At 36.8% G+C, this 24645-nt stretch overlaps 2 protein-coding genes across 6 annotated transcripts; one reads left to right on the plus strand and one right to left on the minus strand.

Moving 5' to 3' along the window:
• The first annotated feature begins 904 nt into the window (after positions 1-904).
• On the plus strand, positions 905-8241 carry bmp3 (bone morphogenetic protein 3). Its single transcript, XM_077231345.1, has 3 exons — positions 905-2822; positions 3962-4863; positions 6380-8241. The coding sequence occupies exons 1-3, from the start codon at positions 2555-2557 to the stop codon at positions 6569-6571; spliced, it is 1362 nt and encodes a 453-aa protein (XP_077087460.1). The 5' UTR covers positions 905-2554; the 3' UTR covers positions 6572-8241.
• A 281-nt stretch (positions 8242-8522) lies between these two features.
• On the minus strand, positions 8523-23511 carry prkg2 (protein kinase cGMP-dependent 2). 5 transcript variants are annotated; one of them, XM_077231307.1, is made up of 20 exons: positions 23378-23480; positions 22705-22838; positions 21171-21667; positions 19922-20088; positions 19482-19595; positions 18717-18822; positions 18023-18086; positions 16366-16443; positions 15334-15428; positions 15013-15081; positions 14832-14930; positions 13987-14140; positions 13734-13870; positions 13323-13412; positions 11246-11387; positions 11000-11163; positions 10784-10906; positions 10605-10667; positions 9860-9926; positions 8523-9403 (listed from the first exon to the last, which is right to left on the minus strand). In XM_077231307.1, the coding sequence occupies exons 3-20, from the start codon at positions 21650-21652 to the stop codon at positions 9308-9310; spliced, it is 2310 nt and encodes a 769-aa protein (XP_077087422.1). In that variant the 5' UTR covers positions 21653-21667; positions 22705-22838; positions 23378-23480; the 3' UTR covers positions 8523-9307. The 5 variants fall into 5 exon arrangements, with proteins under 5 accessions (XP_077087422.1, XP_077087423.1, XP_077087425.1 ...); XM_077231308.1 differs by lacking the exon at positions 22705-22838 and having other exon boundaries at positions 23378-23511; XM_077231310.1 differs by lacking the exon at positions 23378-23480 and having other exon boundaries at positions 13987-14137; positions 22705-22839.
• Between the last annotated feature and the right edge of the window lie 1134 nt (positions 23512-24645).

The following is a 24645-nucleotide window of genomic DNA, read 5'->3' on the forward strand; positions in this document are numbered from 1 at the left end:
TAACCACTTTTGCCATTATCGTCTGCAATCACACATTTGAGGCACTTAGTGACAGCTTTCAGAGAATGTCTGATGCTGCAGTTACTTACTTGGGAACCTGAGCTTTGTATTGTATTCTTATCTAAAACAACTCCTCTGTTTGTCTGAACAAATCAAAGATAAAGCCCTTTAGAAACATGGGGGTTCTTTCATGCCCCTCTGCTTGCAGCTTCGTTTTGACTAAAAGCTGCCAAACACTCCATGAAATAGACAAGGACACCCATTCCACATAATTTCAGATCCTAAGATACTGCAGAGAGTTCCGGTATTAGATATCCATCAGTCAATAATTCTGTTTTTGAGAATTTACAAAAAGGAGACAACAAGATATTGCTAGTGTGGTGGCTCATGGCACTCGTTGGTGCCATTGTGGTACTTCAATAATTAGTTTACTAGTTGTTGGCCAAAAGTTTACAAAATGCCAATTAACAAATAAGAATGTCACACTACTATGGTAGTGTGGTACTAACCCATGGTAGAATTATATATATATATATATATATATATATATATATATATATATATATATATATATATATATATATATATATATATATATATATTCTGTTTAATTACCAGGATGAGGGCTCAAGAAGTGGGTGGTGATTCACCCACATTCATAACTGTTTAACTTAACAGGCCACAGTCCTTATTCATGTGGTGGAGTGGCAGTGTGATGAAACTGCCCACTTCAGTCCCTCACAACGGCACAGCTCATTCATACACCTACAAATCAACATAGCAGATGTGCTTGTGAAAATCTGGGTTCTTACCCTAAAGTGGACTAAGGCAGTTTAGTGGGACATTATAAAACATGATAAATATAGGTTATTGACAACAGACCACATATTTTCTCACTATACAGCAATTACACCTTGGACAGATCTGAAAAAATCATATCTTGAAAATAAGTCCACTGGCATCAGATGTCTGGGGTGGGAGTCAATCACTTCCTCCTCAATGATCCTGAAAGAGAGACCGTGACAGAGGACATTGAAGCCTTGCTCGCGGGTCTGATGTGCGCAGGGGACACGGTGCAGCATCCGGATCAGACTCTGCTGTGCAGGATGTGTCTGCTCATCGCCATTGAACTCAACTAAATGGGACAGAGAGCCTTTAATGCTCTCCATAAGCCATGTCATTCAGCGCATTCACCCAGACACAGCTTTGCTGAGAGACGTTTTACGGACCTCACTATCGAGCATTACAACACAGATCCACATGACTCACCCAGTCGCTCAGAGACAGCTGGAGGTGTGAATAGTGTACGGTGAAGACGTAAAAGTCTGTGTAGGGTTTGTTTTGATGCCCTAAACGTGCCTTCGAGACTATAAGAATGCATTTTTCACGTGTTGTATTTTATAGAGAGCTAGCCTACTCATCGCTTCTTTCGTTCTCTCTCAAATAGGTCACAAACGTATTAATCTCTTTGTGAAGAATAATATCCGACTGTATCGGGACTTATAAATCAATAAATCAGTTGATAAGGTTTACAAAACCGGTCTAGACTATTCGTTCTTGAGTCAGAGTGAATGAATAATAGTGATTTTCTAAACGAATCTGTCGAAGTGAATCTTTTGGACAAGTCCGACTCGCAATTATACGGGTTAACAACTGAATCAGTGAATCGAGAACCGCCTGAGGAACCAAACCTTGATTTGACCGCTGGTAGGGAAAGTCTACTAGGCTACTTCACTACTAGGCTACATACCCCCCAAATAATAGCTTATTTGTAGCTTAAGATTGTTATTAATACGCATTTGAAACATGAGTTTGTTTGAATAAATAAGCTTTTATTTAAAAATGTAAAAACTGTTTGAACCAAGTGATGTGAATGAATTTTGGATTCTATTGTTTAGTGTAAATGCAAATTTAGTTTCTGAATGAATTAGTTTTCTTAGCTGGATCATGCTTCAACAAATGGAGCAGCGCTTACAATAAACTATCTTAAAATTAGTAGCCAACAATATAATGTTGCCTATGCCTCGCCGAGATTTTAGGGAACATGTGGTAACGTAAAAAAACAGAAGAATCTGTTGATTGGCTCGGTTCTTTTGAGCGGTTCGTTTAAAAGAACCGATTCGCGGAAATCATTTGGACTTCCCAACACTGTCCGACTGCTCCCATAAGCCCTATTACTAGCGCGACAAGCTTTACCTTCAATGAACGCAGGGAAGAGGCGCGATTGGCTGAGAACAGCATCGCTCAGACACAAAACCGAGAATCAAGCCGGACCATCAGGACAACAGCAGATCAAACTCACACGGACATCCTCGTACATTTTGCACAAGGACTGTGATATCTGCTGCATATTTGGAAACGTGCATTTGGACTATTATTTTTGAGCACACCAAATTGACATCTTGTTTAAATTTCCACTTTATTTTTTTCGCTCTCTTTGTCTTATTTCTGTGGTCCATGTGATGCTCGCCCTCTCAAGAGACAAGAGTTTGGAAACGCATTCAGCACTGATATATTACACTTAAATCAGCTTCAACAGTCTCGTACATCCAGCATGGATCGCTGTCAACGACTGTTTATCCTCCTGTTGGGATGGGGTTATCTGTGCTGTGGATACTGTGCTGTGCTTAAAACACCATTTATGAGTTTCTCGAAAGACGTGCAGTTTGGACAAAAAGTGGAAGCGCAAGCTAAGCAACATGTGAAGAAAAGCGAGCAGGACACGCTGTCAGAACACATGCAGATGCTCTACGCCAAATACACCAGCGCGGGATTCCCTCTCAAAGATGGCAACACTGTCCGCGGCTTCAAAGGACATTTGGGTAGGTGTTAAATGTATTTCGTAGTCGTTGACGAAATGTAGCAATGTACTCGTTAATATCACCTCACTCCTCTTAAGTGAGTTTAAGTGTTGATGTGTTCATCAGTTTTGCGCTTAAATCCTAAAGGTTGAAGTTCACCCAAATATGAAGTCTCCATTAACTCATCCTATTTATTTATTTATTTATTTATATAACGATTCAGTCCTATACCTGTGCATCTTTTTCCATAGCCTGTAACGTTGACTGAGGCTGTCAGTCCCCAACTTCTGTTAAGTTTTCATTTTAGAGTGAGCTGTCTCTTTAAGACAGTTTGTTTTGCTGTTGGTTCTATTTCACCTGTTGATTTAGATTTGAGAGACAGCAGATCGAGGTGAAGAACAGCTCGTCCTGTGGCGTTTCATAAATCATTTTAGATATTAGTGTTCAGACTTTTACGTGTTATTAAATGTAGGCTAGGCTACTTTTACACCGGTGTTGCTCCTAATTGTAAAGCAAGCGAGCGCTCGCCTCAGTAGGCTATTTGCAAGTGAATTAACCGATTTCGATACTGATGTATTTAACTGAATTAGTTTCATGTCTGAAACATTGTGGTTTAATAGGCAACACTTTAATCGCTGGTATGACCATAACTCGCTTCTGTTGAGAAGTTGCGCTTCTTCGCTCACGATGACGCTCGGATGATAGTCATATTGCGCCAGTGTTGCCAGATTTCTCATCAAAACAAGCTCAAATTAAGCGACTTGCCACACCAAAATAGTAATGTCTTTTCAACTGTTATAACTTCTCAAAAATAAACTAGTTGTCTAAATAACAGAATAAATCTCTTTCGTTCACATTTACGCATCACTAATATGGTGAAGACGCTGGGAAGAGCAGAAACACGGGAAGAAAGGGAAACACTGCAGCGATTAATAATGACATTGTTTCGTGCATCCTGGCTTTTAGTGGTTGTTTGTACGCAGTTGGAACAAAATCGCCCTAAAATTTATTTTATCCCCCTAGTTACTTATAATGAGTGAACATACCGCCCTCTAGAGTCATTTGCTTGTCATTTGCCTTCTGAGATATGTTTTGGTTAAAGAGTGCTTTAGACACATAAAGCCATGCTTTTTTTGAATGTGTGTTTTTTTTCCTTTTAGGGACAATCAATGATAAGCAGTTACAAATCTTCAACCTCACTTCCCTCACCAAGTCTGAGGATGTTCTCTCAGCAACGCTGCACTACTACATTGGTGACCTGCAGAACATCAGCCACAGATGCCCAAGGCACAAGAGCTGTGCTCACAATAATAATCTCAGAAGACACGGTCATATTCACCTTGATGTCTGGAGTTTCAGCTTTGTGGATAACACCACCAGAACAATCGGCCATTTTTCCACTAACATCTCCACAGTGTACCGGGACTTCATATCATGGCAGTGGAAAGACATTACTCGTGTAGTCAACCAAGCCAAGCATCACGACCAGCTTCTCATAGGCATTGACATTGACTCAAAAGGACGCCAACCTTGGAAGAAACTCTTGTCAGATAGGTCTCCTTACATTCTGGTCTACGCCAACGACTCGGCTATCTCCGAACCCGAGAGTGTCGTGTCCACCTTGCAGAGACACAGAAGCAGACTGGTGCCTAATCTTCATCTGCTCGAAATACATAATCGCAGTGCCTCCTCGCAACATCGGACCAGACGGTCCACCAACATCCTGCTGCCGCTACAAAACAATGAGCTTCCAGGCCCCGAGTACCCTTATGAGATACCTGCATGGGATGAGACCAGCCCTTACGATCCGATGGAGAGCAAACCAGTCAAGCGCCCTCGCAAGAAGCCTCGCAAGAACCCACGGCACAAGAACCCTCTCCTGCAGTTTGATGAGCAGACCATTAAGAAAGCTCGTAAGAAGCAATGGAACGAGCCGAGGAACTGTGCTCGCAGATATTTAAAGGTTGATTTTGCAGATATCGGCTGGAGCGAGTGGATTATCTCCCCCAAGTCTTTTGATGCGTACTACTGCTCGGGGTCATGTCAGTTCCCCATGCCAAAGGTATGCATTACTGTATGATTACAAAAATCTCAAATTCCACACTTTTTTTGTTGAAATCAGTAAGCTGGACTTTTTATTATTATTATTATTATTATTATTGAGCAAAAAGTCAAGATGAGTTTCGAAAGGTTGTGCACTCTGATCTGTTGTGATACAATCAACTCCAGGAGCAAATAACCAGAGCAGTGGGCGAAGGGACTGATACATGCATGCAGAGAAGTGAAATATAAGCACCACCTAGTGGAAGAAAAAGCTGTAAATCATCAAAGGCAGCACAGCAGTTCATTCATCTTCCATTAGTATACCATTCATGTCATCCTTGATCATAAAACATGCATATTTCAATTTCGATATTGCCACCAATGGTTTTCCCTTTGTGATATGATTAAGTTTAAGAAACATACAGTCTAATTTACTTCAGTTTCACTTCAGTTTTATGTTTCTGTAGTAAAGTTGATCATAGAAAACCAAGACCCAATTGTTTCATATTCTAAAATGTATGTGGCTAAATTCCTTCCAGATTAAGAAAAATCTGTTATATCACATATCATTTATCGGTAGATTTTTACATATCGTTTACCAGTCATTTAAAGTTAATCTTTAAAAAAAAAAAAAAATTAATAAGACTGTTAATTGTCATTTTTTGCAAATCTCAAAATTAATATCTATTTTCATAAAGTAGGTTATTGTGTTGTAATTCCTAAATTCACTTGTAGCATTTAAAATGATTAAATTTAGTTTTTAGTGTTTTATTCTTAATTTATTCAGATACTTTAGCATTTTAATATCTACAATTTTCAGTTATAGGCCCGAATTTTAATATTGCTACATCGCCAGTGTTATTTTACTATTGTTTATATACTATTATAGTATTTATTAATATGTTGAATTAGCTTTTATTTATATTTGCAGTTTTCATTGTTTAGGTTTTAGTTATTTTGTTATGTGCTTATGGCATTTTTATTAGTTTTATTACAAAATTATTTAAGTTGAAGTTTTTCATCAAATAATCTACCTCAGCTTTATTTACATTAGCGAATAGATTTTTAATAGATTGAGTTTTAGTTAACAACAGAAACTCTGTGCATCACCCATGTCAGGCTTTTCTTTGCTCTTCGAATGATTGTGGAAAGTGAGAGCATGAGTAATTTCCCTTTCACAGACAATGCAGATGGATTAGCATGAAACCATCCATAATGTCCTGGTTTCACAGACAGGGCTTATATTAAGCCAGGATTAGGCCTTAGTTCAATTAGGACATTTAAGTAGCTTTTATAAACATACCTTAGAAAACAACATTACTTTGTGCATCTTGAGACAAACCAATGGCACTGACATGATTTAAGATACGTCAGTGCAAGTTGTTTTCAGTTAAAACAGCTCAAACATGCCTTTTAGTCTGGAACTTGGTTTAAGCCTTGTTTGTGAAACCTTTGACCTATATCACAGCACAAACTGCAGCTGTCCTAAACCCTGTAACAGGTTCTGACCTCTTACCTCTTTTTACCTCTTACAGTCTTTGAAACCTTCGAACCATGCGACCATCCAGAGTATCGTTCGGGCGGTCGGGGTGGTCCCTGGCATCCCAGAGCCCTGCTGTGTGCCGGAGAAGATGTCTTCCCTCAGCATCCTCTTCTTTGATGAAGACAAGAACGTGGTCCTTAAGGTCTACCCCAATATGACAGTGGACTCCTGTGCCTGTCGGTAAATGCCTTGGTCTTTTCCACCAGCCTCCCTCCCCTTAACTGATTCCCAATTTTTGCACTGGAAGAAAGACTGAAGATGTTTATTTCATAACCTTTGAAGAACTATCTACAGCTTTAAGGATTGTGAAGAGCAAAGTGCTATTCCAGAAGGAATTCCTTCCTGTTAGCAGGAGGCTTCATGCATCAGTTGAGATATGAACATATGAAGAGAGTATCTGTCTGTGTTAGACCAGGATGTTCTCATGTTTCTATAACCTCAGCAGTTAAGCTTACAGGGGACAAACATCATGTTTCTGTACAGTTTGTATAATCTGTCATTATTATAGCTATATTTTTGCTACAGAGGCATTGATTGACTCTCAGTGTTCCTATTCTATGGCTGCTATAAAGTGGACTTCTGGGGAAAAAGAAAAGTAAAGATATCTTTTTTTTTTGTTATATTTGTCCTTTTTTTATTATATTAAACTGATTACCTATATAAGTTACTTAAAGTTCATATTCAGTTTTCCACATTAAGCTTAAAACAGTGTTTAATTTCTGGGTGACTGTTTTGAATGTCTTCAATCTGCGTAAAATACATATATATGTTTTTCCTTAATTGTTACAAGCCTACATGTAATAGTGTTACATTGCATTTTGTAAACAATCTATTTTATCTGTCTTTTTTTAAATATTTGCAAATTTGTAAATATGATGTTTCCATCTGACCTACTAATACAAGGTTGCATCCTCACATTTAGCTGAATTCAAAATGTATATGCACGCTTTTTATTTCAGTAATGTTCATTTTGAAATTTTTCTGTCATTCCTCTGAAAACTGCTAGTGTCAAGAAACCAGATGTTATTTTATGAGCAATTTTTTTTTTAAAACAATATATTCAGGAAGGTGATTAAGAAAATTGTATGTAGATTATTTAGCCTTTGTCTCTTTAACACAACAATGCCTATATAAAGTGCCTTAACATTAAAAGGTTAATCAAACATTAAATAAAATTAATATTCTACTAGAATATTTATTTTTCACAAAGATGAGTGTAACATGTAATGTCTTATTTTGGCAGAATATTTTTAAGTCTTATCAGTCTATTTGGATAAAATGTGATATTTTGTTCCAATAATCTTCTCTGTATACATCTTGTACTGTTTTTAGCATGGGAACTAAAGCGAAGACATATCCCGAGCTGCATGATCATAAATAGGGGGTGTTTTTTTACAGAGAAATGAACACATATATATAAAAGTGGGCTATTATCTTAATATATTATACATACATCAAAACACACTATGTAAAACACTCCTTTAGCATTTTTTGTAATATATTTTTTGGAAGGCTTCTGCCACATTGTGTTTTGTAAATGTTATGCTGTAGGTGAAAGGATGTGCTTTGTATGATAAGCTTTATAAGAAATTATATTTGTATATGGAAATGACCTTTAAAAGCATTTATTTATTGTCTGTATGATGCCTTCTGTATCTTAATTTTGTGAAGCACAGAGGGGTTCATTAAATATTCATTGAGCTTTGCTGCACAAAGGTTAGACGGGGTGCAAAAGGAAGCAAACACATGACTCGCGTCAAATGAGCGAGAATTCTTATTTTTGTAACATCTCCCTAGTTGAAAGAATCCCTCCTGGGAGATTGTTCGAGGAAAACAATAAAGTTTGAAGAATTATGTCGCCATGTGTTTATTTATCATGTGTTAAGGGACTCAGCCCTCTGGCAATAAAGCAGAACTTTACTGAATATTGATAGCATTGTTATGCAATCAAAAATTATATTGAGATTGTTGCGTCATGGAACATCCACGGTGTAAATTGCTTAATGGGTCAATAAGGTCCGGAAAGATACCACACAAACATCAAAGTCCATTATTTAATAGATACTTACAAATCGCTAATGTGCAATGACCGCTGAACTTGAAATGTGCTGGAAACAACAATGAAGAAATGCTCATTTTTTACATTTTAGATAACATTTTATTATAAATTAACAAAAATATCTTTGTAGAACCTTGCAGGATGACAAAAAAAATCTAAATTCTCACACAAAAAAGAAATTCACAAGGATAAAATAAGCAAGCGGCAAACATTGCATCAGCACAAACATATCTGGCTCAGATGCAGAGGTTCGAGTCACCTGAAGTATGCCAAAAATATTACTTTTCACATAACTCTGCTGGAGTTGCACAAACTGCAGGGCCAGTCACCCGCTGAGGTTAACCTTTGAAACCTCATCAGTGGCATTCACAGTCACAGGTGGTTATTACCTCCAGGAGCTCAAATACGTGACATCGCCAACGCTTCTAAAACAGGGAACATCTCACCCTCCTGCCAAACCACAAACTGTTCAGCATTTCTGAAGGTAAATATTACCAATGGTTTCACACCATCCTCCTTTATGATGCCCCAGGAACATCATTCTCACAGACTGATCCTGCCCTGACATCTCAGTGGTACAGTTTCAGTCAAATTCAACAATGTTTATAATCGCAATGAATGAGTACATCTGAATATCGTGAAACAATTCCTTTCTTATGTCTCTCCTCCTCTGCTGTCCTCCCACTGCACTAACAGCAGCCTTCGGTCAAGGAGTCCATTGTTGCAACACATACACGGGTTCTGTTGGCTTCATGGTCTAAGGTTCCTTGGGGAAAAGGCTGGCATGTTGGAGATGGCAAATGGCAGAAGAGTTTTGTTAAACTAAAAATGTTTGAGCACATGGGTGCATCAAGGGGTCAGTTAGAAGTCGGTGTCCCAACCCGACATTTCATCTGGAGGGATTTCTTCTTCAGGAGGATAACTGTCAAAGTAACTGTGGTCAGTGGGTCCCTTCACCTGAGGAAAAAGAAAGAGACAGATCAAATTAATAGTGAGAGAATCAGAGAGACAAGGAAAAAACAAGATGACATACTGATAAAATACTGTGCAAAACTTTGAGGTCAATAAGATGTTTTCTACTTTAATTTAGCAGGGATGCATTCAATTGGTCAAAAGGGACAGGAAAAACATTTATAATCTTACAAAAGATTTCTATCTGAAATAAAGGCTGTTCTTCTGAATGTTCGATTCATCAAAAATACTTGAAAAAAATATTGTTTCCAAAAAAATATTAAGCAGCACAATGTTTTCAACATTGAAAATAAGAAGAAAAGTTTCTCGAAATATTTTTGTTCAAATAAATGCGACCTTGGTGAACATAAAAGACTCTGACGCCAAACTTTTGAATGGTAGTGTACATGTCATTTTATGATACATGATCCCATAAAAATCTCTAGATGATGTGTGTCTTACCTCTCTTTTAAGTGGTGATATCAGACTTCTAGATTTCATACCACTCCAGCTAAATCCTGTAAACCATCTAAACACCAACGAACAACATCATGAATTTAATAACCGTTGTAAAATGTATGTAGGTGAGAAAGATACCGATTTCAAAGTTAGTGTTTATGGATGCCCACTGAATGCAAATGTAATGTTTGCTAACATGATAGAAACCTGTTTAGGGGCAAAGGAAAAAGAGCAAAGTATCAATTTAGTCCAAAGGATTTTTAGCATCAATCAGTTCAATCAAGAGCAGGCCCAGAAAAAGCCAGAAGATCCATAAAGGTCAAGATTAGAATCTCCTCAGATTTACTGACTGATTTGATTAAGAGTGACACGTGTTACTTATGGAACACATTCCTGAGTTCTTGGGTTATTTAGGGTGTCATCTAATTTAGTCGGCACCGTTATGAAAAACCAAGCATAAGTGTGTTTTTTCAAACATGAGAAATCTGAAAATGAGTAAAAAAAACAAGTAAAATATCTGCAACCACACTATGTCTATAGTCAGTATATTGTGTGGGTAACTAACTAAGCAACTACTTAATAGTGAATGTCTTTAGTGTACAAAGTCTGAGGGTTCTGACCAATATTTTAGATAATACAGTTAAATATTTTGTTAATTTTGTGTTAATACATATGGCATAAGACAGTCAAATTTATGAAAGATAATTTTTAGTCAAACAGCACCAGATTTTGACTGTTGTACACTTACCTGTGTTTTTTAATATCAGTTATTCCATTCTTTAGATTGCCCAGTCGCTCTGAAGGGTTTTGTCTTCATAAAAAAGAGAACAGCAAAATCATTTTATGATATATTCCATAGGGACCTGTATGGTTTCAGAAAACAGGTAAAAGACATAAGAATAAGTTAAGAAGGGTGCATGATCATACCTGCACAGCTTTCGGATAAGGTCACCTGGCCTCTTGGTGATCTTTTTAGGGAAGTCCATCTTCTCAATTCCTTTCAGAATGAATGTGTATATAATCATCTGATCTGAGCCAGTAAAGGGGGGGCTAAAGGAACAATCAGATCAAATACGTTAGAGTAGGTCTTTCATGCATTTGTATTATTAAATGTTTTCCACTAAAACTTCAGCTGATGCAAACCTTCCTGTAAGAAGTTCAAAGATCAGGATTCCAAGAGACCAGAAGTCCACACTGAGACTGTGACCTTTATTGAGAATGATCTCAGGTGCAACATACTCTGGAGTCCCACAGAACGTCCAGGTCTTCTGGCCACACTTGAGTTTCTTAGCAAAGCCAAAATCCACCTGAGAAAACATGCTTGGAATCAGAATTGCTGCACTGAGTTTAAAAGTGAATTCTAAGTGAAGTTTGCTGACTTTTGCTCACCAATTTGACGTATCCATCTGTATCCAGCATCAGATTCTCAGGCTTCAGGTCTCTGTATATGATGCCATTGTTGTGTAGGTAGTCAAAGGCCTCTGTTACACACCCCACACAGAACTTGGCAGTGTACTCATCAAAACTCCCCCTGGATCAAAACAGAAACTTTTAGCATATGCATCAAAACAGTAAAACTGTAGCTGTTCCGGATTCATGAAATAGCTCGACAATGTGGGACATGTGTGATTTACATTATATATTGATTTACATTAGTTGGAAACCCTATGTGCATCACGTTGGATGTTGGATGATAACGTTAAATTGCCAATAAGCTTTATTAATAAATTGTGACCGGGTCTGTGACTGGCACTCGATTTGCCCTGGTTCGAGTGATGCAAAGTAATTTACATTACAGAACTTATTCACTCTGCTAAATAAAATGAACTAGTAACAGGCTAATAGGTAAAAATCACATTTTATATAAAAATAAATTTTCTTAAGTTGCGCCTACTTTATTTTCCTTAATTACCCACTGCTAGCTGACAATTTTTGAGGAACGTTAAAATAACGTTAGGGAAAAGTTTTAAAAAAGTATAGCGTTAAAGTAATGTTAGAATAACATTTTAACGTTACTTTACTTTAACGTTCCCCTAAATATTTTACCATTACTTTATTCTATTAGAGCAATGTTAAAATAATGTTTGGGAAACGTTAGTATAACGTTAAAGTAATGTAATAACATTCCAACGTTACTTTAATGTTCATCTAACTTTATTCTAACGTTACTTTAATGTTATGTTAACGTTGCTCTAACGTTTTTCCAACGTTACTTTAACATTCCCCTAATTTTTTTCTAACATTATTTTAACGTTCACCAAACGTTATTCTAACTTTCCCCTAATTTTATTCTAACATTATTGTAACGTTTCCAGAACACTCCCCTAATAACCCAGCTGTACTTCAGTAATCATGCAGTACACCAGCAACCCAGTATAAGAGGTGCGAGATCAGAGGCGGGCAGTCAATGGAGACAAACATACTACTGTAATTTATGATTTCTTTGCTTTTCACACTATGCTTAACCCTGACTTAATATTTTAGCTATAAAGTTGGATTTATCTGATCATTATAAACTGATCATTACACTCTAAAAAATGCTGGGTTCTTTCAAACCAACTTTGGGTCAAATATGGACAAACTCAGCCGTTGGGCTAAATCTTTTAATTACATTTTTAACCCACACTTGTTTTGACCATATTTTACCCAAAATTGGGTTAAAACAACCCAGCATTTTTTAGAGTGTATAAATGCGTTTTGATTGATCTCATTTCAACATAAATGCTATATTAAAATAATTTCAGAGCTCTGTATAGGTCATTATACAAAAACATCTGCTATATATTAATTGGAAGGTTATTTTACATGGTTATTAATAGGTAATAACCTAAAAATAACCATTAGGGAATACTTTGTGTAAGTTATTTTTAGGTTATTTAAAAATAACCTCACTGCAACGTTCTGGAAATGTTATTTTATGGTTGCAAAAAATAAAACCTAAAAAGAATGTTCCTAGAACGTTGTTATTTGGTTCTCAAAAAAAACGGGAACCAAATACTAAAGATGGGGGAACATTCTGTTTTCTGGGTAGACTATGCAAACATTAGATGCGTTTTACCGGATTCAATGTATCCTGAACATTGTTCAAACTAGATTTGATCAGGATGTTCTTATCCAGTATGAGTCTAGAGGAAGTGCTGGCTGGTGTAGCTGTTTTTAACGAATTTTGATGAGGTCCACACTACTTGGCTCCGTCCAGTTTCATCAGGAAAAATCCCACTTTACGAGTGCATTGGTTGGTGATTTTCCCACTCTAGCTAGAACATGACGGTTGTGCAAATTGATTTTTTTATTAAAGGCAATCACATATTTAGTTTTATATTTCTATTTGGCGTATTGTAAATTTCAAGGAAGAAAAAAAACATTGAAACGCAGGACACTGCTTATGTCTTGCAGGACGAGGTATAAGGCTCCCAATTCTGGGACTGTCCAGCTTTTGGTCACCCTAGCATGAAATGGAGCTCACCTGTCTCTCAGAAGACTCCAGATTTCTCCACCCAGACATGCCTCCAACAGCATGTATACATACTTGTTGTCTTTGAAAGTGCAGTACATTCTAAGAGTAAAAAATGTAAAACACATGATCTCAAACAAATGATCAAAACACAAATAAGTTTTGAAATTCACAGCTTTCAGTAACATTCACTGCCACTGACTTTTCTCCTATGTTTGGTTAAATTAAGCATTTTAGGTACGGACCTTCTCTCTTAATTTAATCATGTGAACACTAAGGGGATTCATCATGAATATCTCTTCAAAAGCAATGAACAGGGAAATTCAATGATCAGATTATCTTTAAGATCTTCCGATATGTCCTAAAACTCACAAGACTAAACAGGCTTTACTAAAACAGTCTGATCATACTAAATGAACATACTTCACAATAAAAGGGGAGTTTGTTTCAAGCAAGATCCTCCTCTCTGAGTAGATGTGCTCTTCCTGTCTGTTATCCACAATGTGCCGTTTCTTGATGCATTTCAGGGCAAACGTCACATTCTCATGCTTCACTTTCACCTATAGCAAAACAGGCATCATTATTGCTCATCTCACTCCCTCACTTTGTGGGAATGATTTCTCTTTGAATGTTTTATATCATAAAGAAGTGTGATTATTGTGAACAAGCTTCTAACCAATTCAACTCTGCCAAAGCCCCCAACTCCCAGCGTGGCAATAACCTCGAGGCAGCTGAAGGGTATAGTGGATGCAAAGCTGCTCTCTGTCTCTTTCAGCTCTATCATATCATGTGACACTGGTGTGGTTGGTGGGGTGCAGCTTCCTGACCTTCTAAAAGAAAAAGTAAAAATGTTCAGAGATAAGTGATTGTCATTATTTTGGTCATTCTGTTTAAGACAATTATACAGAGTGGCAAATTTGTCTAATTTTGGATTGGTTACTAAACAGCTGAAAAGAAAAAAAATACTGTTGGGTCTGAAAGTTTGAGAAATTCTGGGGGTTTTGTTTCCATTTAAACTTTTTAAAAAATCTGCATTATTACTATTGGCCACTAAACAAATGAGCAAATTTGAGACACTGACCATTGTTCTTCAATAAAGTAATTTTAAGTAATAAAATTACAAAAGAGAAGCATTTATATGAGTGGTCTCAGATTTTTGGAGCCCACTGTATATATAAATAGGTGGATTGGAGATTCAAGTGCTTAAATCCAGAAAGTAAAATCTGGCATTTTCCAAATAGCTCCAACTAGTTGAGATATTCTTATATTCACACTACACAATATGTACATGTTGTGAATTATGGTCAGTTCTTCAATTCTGTCAATTGGGGATTGTTGATAAATCTCAGCCTCTAGTTTTTACCTCTACGTGAAATACAGCACAATGGAGTGGTAAGAAGTAAAAGAGTCATAAAGATTATCACTGTTTTAATTATATATACTGTATACACACACACACACACACACACATATGTATATATATATATATATATATATATATATATATATATATAAACTTACTTAGCATTTCTTTTCTTATCGTCTTGTGCTAAATTCTCGACATAGCTCTGGAGGTACTTCTTAAGCTCATCAAAAGTTCCAACAGTTTGACTGAAGGTTCTAAGAGAAAACCGTTGTTATTGTCACAGACTACAATTAACATAATCAATTGAATGAAGATGATCTTCAAGTGTGAACTCACTCTCGATCAATGACAAGGCATTCCACCCCATCCTCATCTGCTATTATATTTGCAGATCTGACATCATCACTGTAGTTTGACAAAGTAAGAACACATAAAGTGCATTAGTCATAAACTGAGCTAAAATGGCTCCTAAAATGACAGTTCTATGAATATGCTTGTAATATTCTATTAACTAATATACATGTTGACGAGACAAAGATGATGCTCTCTACTACTGCAGTGATGCTAAAAGTCCCTATATACCAATTGGTTATTGAAATAGGGTTGAAATAAAGTGGGGGCATGAGAATTGAGCTGGGGACTGAAGAAGAACAGCACCTGATGAGGGCCTTCTCTCCGAAATAATCCCCTTTCCCCAAGGTGTTGATGATCTGAGGCTCTTCATGATCCTGTGTGCTCTGTGTGACTTTAATCTGAGCAACAGAGAAAGACAGAGGTTGCATTTCAAAACGAACAAACCATATTAGTTTTTGAGAGAACCACATTCACAGATTAAAATCCTTCAACTGTAGGCAACAAGTATTCAATAATAATGATATTGAAGAAAAGGAGTTAAGTTTGTTCGTTCATTCTCAATTCTCTATAGAATGATCCACTAAAACACGATGAGCCTCTTGACCTTTCTGATAGGCAGTTTTTGGTGGCCAGCACTAATGGTCTTATTCCCAACACACTCTCGGACATGGTGGCGACAGGCTGACGAGAACCATCATTTCCGGTAATTAAATTCTCTCCCCCTCAGTAAAACATCATCCTTCCCCCCGTCTTGAGTGACAGTAATGCCGAAATTAACAGGGGATCCGAGCCTAGCACATGCTAAACAGTTCCTGTTGCTTCCCAGTGGAGAGTCCTGTCTCTTAACCCCTTCGGTGTCGAATTACTGATTTATCTGAACGCGCTCGACCTCCCAAAGACCCAGATCGGTGTCTGCAGTGAAGTCCATGAGGATTAGTGGAGTGGAAAAATGGTGCCTCAAATGGGATAAATCACTTTTATTTTTTGATGGTTTAGCTTTAGCATTGAATGGTGTGAGTACATAGCATAACCTGGGTAGTGTATGTACCTAATGTACCTAAAATGATGTATACTCTCTCGTCTTCAGTAGGCATAATGAAGGGCTATACACTATAATTACTAAAAGTTCCTGAAAAGAAGGAAATCAATAATGATGATCATACAGCAAAAGCACATCAGTTTTTACATTTTAAATGATAGTAGTATTTCATTTTAAGTATATGTAACCTCGTGGAATGAGACATGATTCAATGTTAAGCATAGTATGCTAAATACAGTAAGTACACAAAACCAAGCTTTGACAAAACAAATTGATGATAATAGATTGCAAATTACCTTTCCATTGGCGATTATGTAAAAAGTGTTTCCTTCTTCTCCCTCCCGGATGATGTAGTCTCCTTTATTATAATACTCCTGGTCAGCAAACGCAAGACAAAACTCATTTAGCTATTGATTTTACCATCAACCCACTGCTGTCATTTTCCCGGAGAGGTTCCCTGAGGGAGACAACAGGAAGGCCGCCATGTCTGCTTTCACAATAATATAAGAAGATATGTCTCCTACACTTATTGCTTACTTACATACTTGTCAAATTTCATAAAATATGTTTCCTTAGTAGAAGAATTTAAAAGACTAGGTCCCCCAAAAATGAAAATTGAGTCATTTACTCACCCTCAAGTTGTTTCAAACCAGTATGATTTTTTTTCTTCTGCTAAACAAAAGATATTTTTGCTCAGCAGAAGAAAGAAATTCATAAAGGTTTGGAACAACTTGAGGGTGAGTAAATGACAGAATTTTCCTTTTTGGGTGAACTAGCCCTTTAAATTGTACAGTTGACCTTAAGGTAGCACTTCACTAACCATTAAAACAGCTCAGCTTTTTATAATAAACAACAACAACAACAAAACGGGATTTTGGAACTGGTTTTAATACTCCATAGTAAGCTGTTTACGAGACTAAAATTTGTGGGGGGGGGGGGGGGGGGGATGGGGGGCTGGGTTTGTTACTGTACTTTGGTTGCCTAGAGCTTGAGAACACTGTGCTTGAACTGATATTCCTCCAATTCAATGGAAGAACAAGAATGTTTTTTGCAACAGTGATTTGCTAAAATAACGTTCTATTTACAGTGGAATGGAATGATTCACCCGAAATTTGAGATTAAATATTGTTTAGAATTTTTCAAATTTGAGTTTTGCCAAACTGAATCATTAAACCATTTTAGAACATTGTAGCGGTCCATCAGAGGCATTCCAAGAATTAATTAATTTCTCTGGTGCATGTACTCCACTGGTCTCCATCCCCAACTGCCTTTCTGACAGAGCTCTGCTTTGTCATTAGAGACGCTCTCTAGGTATACCACACTCCTCTGAGGGTCTCAAAACATTTGTCTTTTTCTAGCATCCCATCTGCATTCCATTCCCCACTGTTTAATGATAGAGTTCCACATTATCTGCATGTTTCAGTCAAAAACATCTGGGCCACTATTGGGTTACATTGCTTCTTTACCTCTAGAGAGGGGAATATAATCAACTCCATCGGAGTGATTGAATAACGGCATTCTCCCATTCGACCCCATGGGCCGACAATCGAGAAGAATGTCCTTGATGTTTTTTCAGCAAGGAAGAACACGAGGATGCTTATTTGAGGTTGAGTTGACAAAGCCCACACTCTTTTAGAAAAACTCACTTGGCCCCTCATGGAGAAATGGAATAAATCAGTCAGCAGCCTACACTGCTGCTACAAACATCTTTAACAAATCACTCGTCCCCTCAATTGGAGCGAACACTTCACGCAGCCTTAGTCAGATAACTATGGTAACAATATACAGGGCCAAGTGATGAAAGATGTAATATCAACACTGCTTGTCCAAAATTGTCGGTTTGGATTCAGACATCTGAAAACTTTACTACAGATGGATATTTTGGATCAGATGGGGCTGGTTAGCTTTTTTTTGAATCACCAAATTTTAATAATGTTAAAAGGTTTTACTTACCACCTCTAAGCAGTCCACAATCTTAGTTAGTTTGTCCCGAGGTAGACTAGCAAGAAGTGAAACACTAAAATAAAATAAAATAAAATAAAAAGGTTAGGACATTTGTAGGAGACAAGCAGTCAAGCATCATTTTATTTATATGTTTGGAATTTTTGCCTTTATGCATTTAATCAACATCCAATGTTAATTTGTCTTATTCAAAACATATTGGTTTAAATTTTTATCGATGACTCTTATATGACTACACTGATACAAACAATTTAAGATTGCCCCTTTGACTCAAATTGAACTGATGGTTATGGAGAACAGTTCTGTTTCAGTTCAGTTCCATTTCATCTAATATAAGATAATATCTCTCAATCCTTTCTTATTAGAATGCCTTTAAGAGCCCTCAAATTGAATTATAGCATTTTCCTCCTTTCATGTTTGCCATTTAAACTTATAGTTATATAAGCAAGGTCACAAAGGTCACTTCAACCAGACCGTGAACTGACATTAACATCATCAATAGCAAGGCTAATGCCTCCAAAAAAAGAGAAAAAATTCCTAGCTATGCTTTATTTGTTTGTTTGATCTCTTCAACGTTTCATGCAAAAGCCGCACTTTGATGTTTTCAGGTCCAGCTATTACTTGACAACACATTATGGGTAGGACAACACAGTAAACAGCGGGAGGGATGAACAGTTTGGATTACCTCCTCAGGAAGTGGCGGTATTGCTCATGTCGAGCCTCGGCAGTCATCCGCATGATGTTGTGAAAGACTTCTCGATCGAGGGCCCATGTTTTCACATTGCTGGCCGCTGTGATCAAAACAAAAGTACAGGTAAGGGAAATACCAGGAGGTCCCTCGTTCCTCCCTGAGTGGTGTCCATTTAAACCTCAGTGACCAGGAAACAACAGCTGCTTCCAATAGGACCATTAGGAAGTGATTCAATTTTATCATGGTGACTTGGTAGAGAACATATTTAAGTATTAAAGTACCAACAGTGCAAGTGTAAAGAAATATAATTTTTGTAATATTAAGATTGATCACATTAAAAATGAACCACAGAAAGAATGCACCACACTGATTTATAATTTAACAGTATGGGTATGTTTTACTTCACGCCAGTGCTTTTTTAAGAGTGGGAATAAAAGATAATATGAGGGGAGGCATTTGAGACGGTACATCTGGCCATACAAACAAGCAAACAAAATTACTGACAAGCCAATGAGATTAACGCTACAAGACAAAACAATGGTGTTTTAGTTCTCACTGGTGTTTATTTGATAGCCTGTGGCTACATGAGGCCAATCCATGGTCACAGCATGAACTAAACACACAAAGTGCGGTATGCAGGGACAATTTGAATTCGGTGTAAATAAGTTACAGTATATAACATATTTGTCAGAAACAGAATTATACTACTCATACACATCTAAGTGAGAGATAAAATGAAGCGCAAAGGAAATACATCACCTTTGACCGATGCAGTCCTGGTGCAATTGTACAAGATGGCTAATTCACCAAATGTGGTCCAGACGGCTATTGATGTGAGCAGTTTGTTGTGCTGATAGACATCCAGCTTGCCTTCTGTAAGAGAAAACGGTACTTAAACACAAATTGTTTCTTTTTTGAAACAAATTGTTGCATTCTGATCAAATTTGCATTTAATTAAAAAAGTGGGTTAATTATTATTTACAGTGTAGAGATAACCTTGATGAAAAACTGACGGAAATGAATAGCAGTAACTAGTGACATATGCATAGATTTCATCATATTATCTTTACACTAATGTTTACACTCTCAGAAAAATTGTGGACAAAATTGTTGCCCCATAAAGGTACAAAATTTCACATGTTTTCTGACAGTATAACCAGTGTGATTATAATGGAATAATTCAATTACTTGATTTATACCTGCAAGCACAAACAAGTGGTTTCCCGGCTCTCCTTGTTTTATGACGTATTCTCCTTGCTGGTACGTCCGCTCATACATGCATTCCACCATGTCTTTGACCTGTTGCACTTCCAGTCTCCTCAGATACTGGTTCTTATTCAAAGCATCGGTGAGGAGCTTCTTTACACTGTTAAAGATATTGTAAAAAAAAAAAAAATGTGCTAGAGATGTCTAATTTGAGATGCAAAAAAAGATTTGGAATACTATTTTGCTTGTAACTGTGATAGCTGTGACATTTTTACTCATACCCCCGGTTTCACAGACAAGGTTTAAGCCTAGACCCAGACTAAAATGCATGTTTGTACTGTTTGAACTAAAAACAACTTGCGCTGACGTATCTACAAAATATGTCAGTGCCATTGTTTTGTCTCAAGATGCACACCAGTAATGTTTTTTTTTTTCTAAGGCACATTTATGAAAGCTGCTTAAATGTCCTAATTGAACAAAGGCCTAATCCTGGCTTAATCTAAGCTCTGTCTGTGAAACCGGGCCTTGGACTGTTTATGGGTTGACTGAGAACAAATTATTCTAGATGGACTAATTGGACAGTTCTCGCTATTGAAAGGCACCAGTTGTTTCAATTTCAGTGTTAGAATAGAGACAGGATAATGAATATCAGCATTGTATTTTGCAGGCAGATTAGACTCATTTAAGTCTCCCAACATAATGAGCTTAGCATATGAAAAACACAGACTAATTACCAACATGAACAAATGGCACATCTATTTTAGGTCTTTGAGGATGCTTGATACAATAATGAATATTCTGGTTCAAACCCACGCACATACAGTATGCACACACAAAATACACATAACATGAACTACTAAGGTAACTTTACGTTCACAAACATGCAGCTTTAAACCACATTTATTCATTATGATAACAGGTAATAGTTAATCAAGTTGGTGCATCATCATGACACCAGTAGGTGGCGACAAGGGACATATTTATGAGTGAATCCTGAGATTTCTGTTGCAAGTGTTGCTCAGCCATGCAACAAATTTCGCTTTGACTTCACTTGGAACTATTTTCGTTGGAGGAGCAAAAATATAAAGTAACTGGCAACATTTTGTCTAAAAGTTTACTCTATTAATTTGTAGGCATATTTCTTAAATATACCTAGTCCCAAATACTAACATAACCACTAATGCCAATCAAATTCTGGAAGGAAATTGGCCTCAAAAGCAGAAAATGAATTATATCGCTCACCTTTGCTCTTTCCAGACTCGTGCACTCTCAAAGTAGAACTTTGGGATACCGCTGGAATCATACGTTCTGGATGAAGGCTCTGCAGAAACTCCAGCTTTTGCTCCTTTCCTCCTGTTGAGGGTATCTCTGAGCAGGCCTGTGAGACACTGACTGACCTTTTCCTTGATAGGCGATGGCAGCAGACCCAACTCCCCTTGATTCTTCAGTGCATCCTGGAGCTTGTTGAGTTGGAGACACTTGTTCCTCAAAGCATCAGATATCTCTGAAATGGCCTGTCTCTGCTGAGCCAACTGCTCCTCTAGATGCTTGATCTGAAGCTCCTTGGCATTCAAGTCTTCATCCTTATTCTTCAGTTGACTCTCTAACTCTTCCACTCTAACTCTGAGGACTTGAGGAACTGAACTTGTTTCCCCATTGTTTTTGGATTTGGCCGAGCCACTGACCTGCTTGAGAGGATTTAGCTTCATAGAACCATTTCCCATTTTGGCACTTCTATTCTACAATAAAAGATGATCAAATTCAATTTCACTTTGCTGTGGGATGACATCACACAATATTATTAAAATAATTAAAGGATAATATTATTATTAAAAAAATGATCAAATATAATATTTCAGTCTTAACCTAGTTAAGTACTTGTGCATGGTATCTGAGAGACCCCATATGTATAAAACAATATATCAATGCAATACAATACAATGCAATAATTTCTGAAAAGTGGAGTTCTACTTTGTGTTAAAACATATGAATACAGAAGTGTTATTTTAATATCACTGAGATACTATTATAGTTTTTGATAATATTTTGAATTAAAATAAATGTTTATTTGATTTTAATTTTAATTAAAGTTTTAGAAATATGTCTATAGTTTTAAATGTGTTTATACAGATTTTATTAAGTTTAATTTAAGTTTAAGTTTAATTTTTGTTTTAGTTTGTTAATTTTAGTACTTCAACTTAAACCAAACAAAAATGAGAAATGCTGCTTGGCAGCACGCTGAAATAGAATATCTATATTATTTTATTTCAGCTATTGTAATTTTTCATACTTACTAAATGTTTTATGGTCTGGGTGTTAATTTTAGATAACTATAATAAAAATTGAATACAGATCTAATAATATTTGCACATTAGGTCAAGTGAATTTTGTAAAGTAACCTTTTTATTTAATTTTTTATGTGGAAGGTCTCAGAACAGGGACAACCAGAGCTTGAAGATTGTGATTGCGCATGGTGTGTTCATGTTAATAATAAATCTGAGATTGACATTTAGTCCCTGTCCCAACACAAATTTGTTGATAAATAATATAGAATATAGATAATGCTGCTGGTCCTTCTGGGTGTGTGCCAATAATTTTTTGTCAGATTTAATGCTGGCATTTGTGCCCTACAGAACACAACTTTGATGGTAAAGGTTAGGGGATCCTCCCATGCCTTTCATCTACCTGTCATGTATATCTCATTATGAGGAGCACACGACAGACTGATCATCCACATTTTCATATATAAGATGAAGAGTGAGAGAGAGCATTTTACCAGAGATCTGTTGGCCCCAGTGATTTAGACCTAATCAATAATTTAGAGGCACAATAATACCGGATGGCACCAGCACCCCATGAGTGTGCAGTATGCTCTTTCCTGGACTATCTGGTGATGTCATTCTTTGCTGACTTTCATTGATGGAAAAAAAAAATGAAAGAGGATGTTTTGTAATTCACTTTGGGTTACAAACATACAATGGACACTAGACACTCCCACCACAAAGAAGAATGTTTGAGCAAAATCACAGTATTTACGGCACAAGACCTCATACAGATGCCTACATCTCCATACATAAACTTAAAACACAACACAACACAAAGTAGCCTATGCAACTTCATTAGAGTTATCTGTTGTTGAATTCACAGGATATTTGATTAGCTTTATTTCCTTACATCCATGAGAGATAACCCTCATGCTAAGCTAAACAAAAATACAATAAAATAAATTGGAGCTAAAATTTAAAATAAAGAAGCGTGTTTTTTTCTAACGATACGTAAATGACATAAGTCAATAGGCCTAATTTTAAAATGATATTGCCTTCTTTTATGTAATTTCGCGCTTTTGCACAAGCCATGCAGACGTTACACCTGTTCTTCCATTTTATCAGCTAACTAAACGCTCCTGAGAGGCATAAAGTTTAGTTTTAAATGAAAAGGAAAACCCCTACCGTTTTAGTGTACAGGAACTCTCGTAGGCTACTCTTAAAAGAAGACGGTTGATAGAGAGTGTCGTGTGTTTGAGGCAGCAGCGCCGGTCAGCAGCTCCGTTCTGTTCACGCGCACACACTGGGCAGCATGTGTCATTTCTCCACAATAACTACAGTCCTGATGATGGCTTATGACAGCAGGATATTTTATTGATCTCTCTCTCTCTCTCTCTCTCTCTCTCTCTCTCTCTCTCTCTCTCTCTCTCTCATGTCATTACTCAATTATTCATTTATTTTTTGATTTGTTTACCGAAGCGCCTGCTGAAGTGTTAATGGACTAATGAAATGCTGTTGTTTTAAATATCAAGTTTTAAATGTGTAGTTATTACTGTTATTACTGACAAGACCTATGGGCAAAACAATAGTTTAATATTTTTGTCCATTTTTGCTGTTTCATCTAATGTTTTGTGTTTGATAATTGTTTCATTATGTAGGCTACTGCTAAAAAGCATGTGATGTTTAACAGCAGGTTCTATTGTGACAACTTACCCGTGTAGAGGGACAACATACATTTAAATGCATATGCTCAGATAAATACATATGAATAAGAAAATTAAATATACAAAATTTAAAACATAAAGTTCTATAAATAATTACTGGGAAAAAGTGTGAATCTTGGCCCCGATCTTCCCTAACTGTTAGAACAGACTGCAGTACTGCACTGGTCTCAAAATCCTCTCGACTTTACAGAGCCTGAGCTAGGCTATATAAGGTTTCTATTTACAATCATGTATCCAGATTTATACTGAGAGAGATTTTGCACATATAGGCTAGTGCTATTACAGCAATCCCAGAGTCAGTTGAATTGATGTAATCGCATTTACGTGAATCAAAACCAGTGACTTGCATCGGAGTGTGGCTGAAGCCTCTGGCAATGGAAATGACCAAAATATCATTCAAAGCTGTGATTCAAATGAACTGTAGGCCCAAACATTACATAATACATATAATAAAATAGAATATAGAAAATTCTATTGTTTTTCCAACCTATCATTATCTGCACTTGGGCATAACTATACCAACTCTAATGAAATCAATATTAAGTCGACTTAGAAATCTGATGGTGTGATAGTTGACCAGTAGATGGAGACAGAGGCAGAGATGGACATAAATACATGGAAATTCATTTAAAATAAAAATACAAAATCTGTGTGAAAAATGTATTTAAAAACAAATACAGTATTTTGAAAATACACATAATACATGTAAAATTGGCCATCCAGTGCAGG

This window comes from Siphateles boraxobius, unplaced genomic scaffold (assembly GCF_051911475.1).
Source record: "Siphateles boraxobius isolate OS27281-9 unplaced genomic scaffold, OSU_SipBor_1 16, whole genome shotgun sequence".
Lineage (NCBI taxonomy): Eukaryota > Metazoa > Chordata > Actinopteri > Cypriniformes > Leuciscidae > Siphateles > Siphateles boraxobius.

Excerpts from the sequence above, each read along its gene's own strand:
- prkg2 (XM_077231308.1), bottom strand. The coding sequence starts at position 21,652 with ATGGGAAATGGTTCTATGAAGCTAAATCCTCTCAAGCAGGTCAGTGGC. Across the intron at positions 18,087-18,716 it reads TACCGCCACTTCCTGAGGAG|TGTTTCACTTCTTGCTAGTC; the intron begins GTAATCCAAACT and ends ATTTTATTTTAG. Across the intron at positions 13,413-13,733 it reads AACTCCCCTTTTATTGTGAA|AATGTACTGCACTTTCAAAG; the intron begins GTATGTTCATTT and ends TTTTACTCTTAG.
- bmp3 (XM_077231345.1), top strand. The coding sequence starts at position 2,555 with ATGGATCGCTGTCAACGACTGTTTATCCTCCTGTTGGGATGGGGTTAT. Across the intron at positions 2,823-3,961 it reads CGGCTTCAAAGGACATTTGG|GGACAATCAATGATAAGCAG; the intron begins GTAGGTGTTAAA and ends TTTTCCTTTTAG. Across the intron at positions 4,864-6,379 it reads GTCAGTTCCCCATGCCAAAG|TCTTTGAAACCTTCGAACCA; the intron begins GTATGCATTACT and ends TACCTCTTACAG.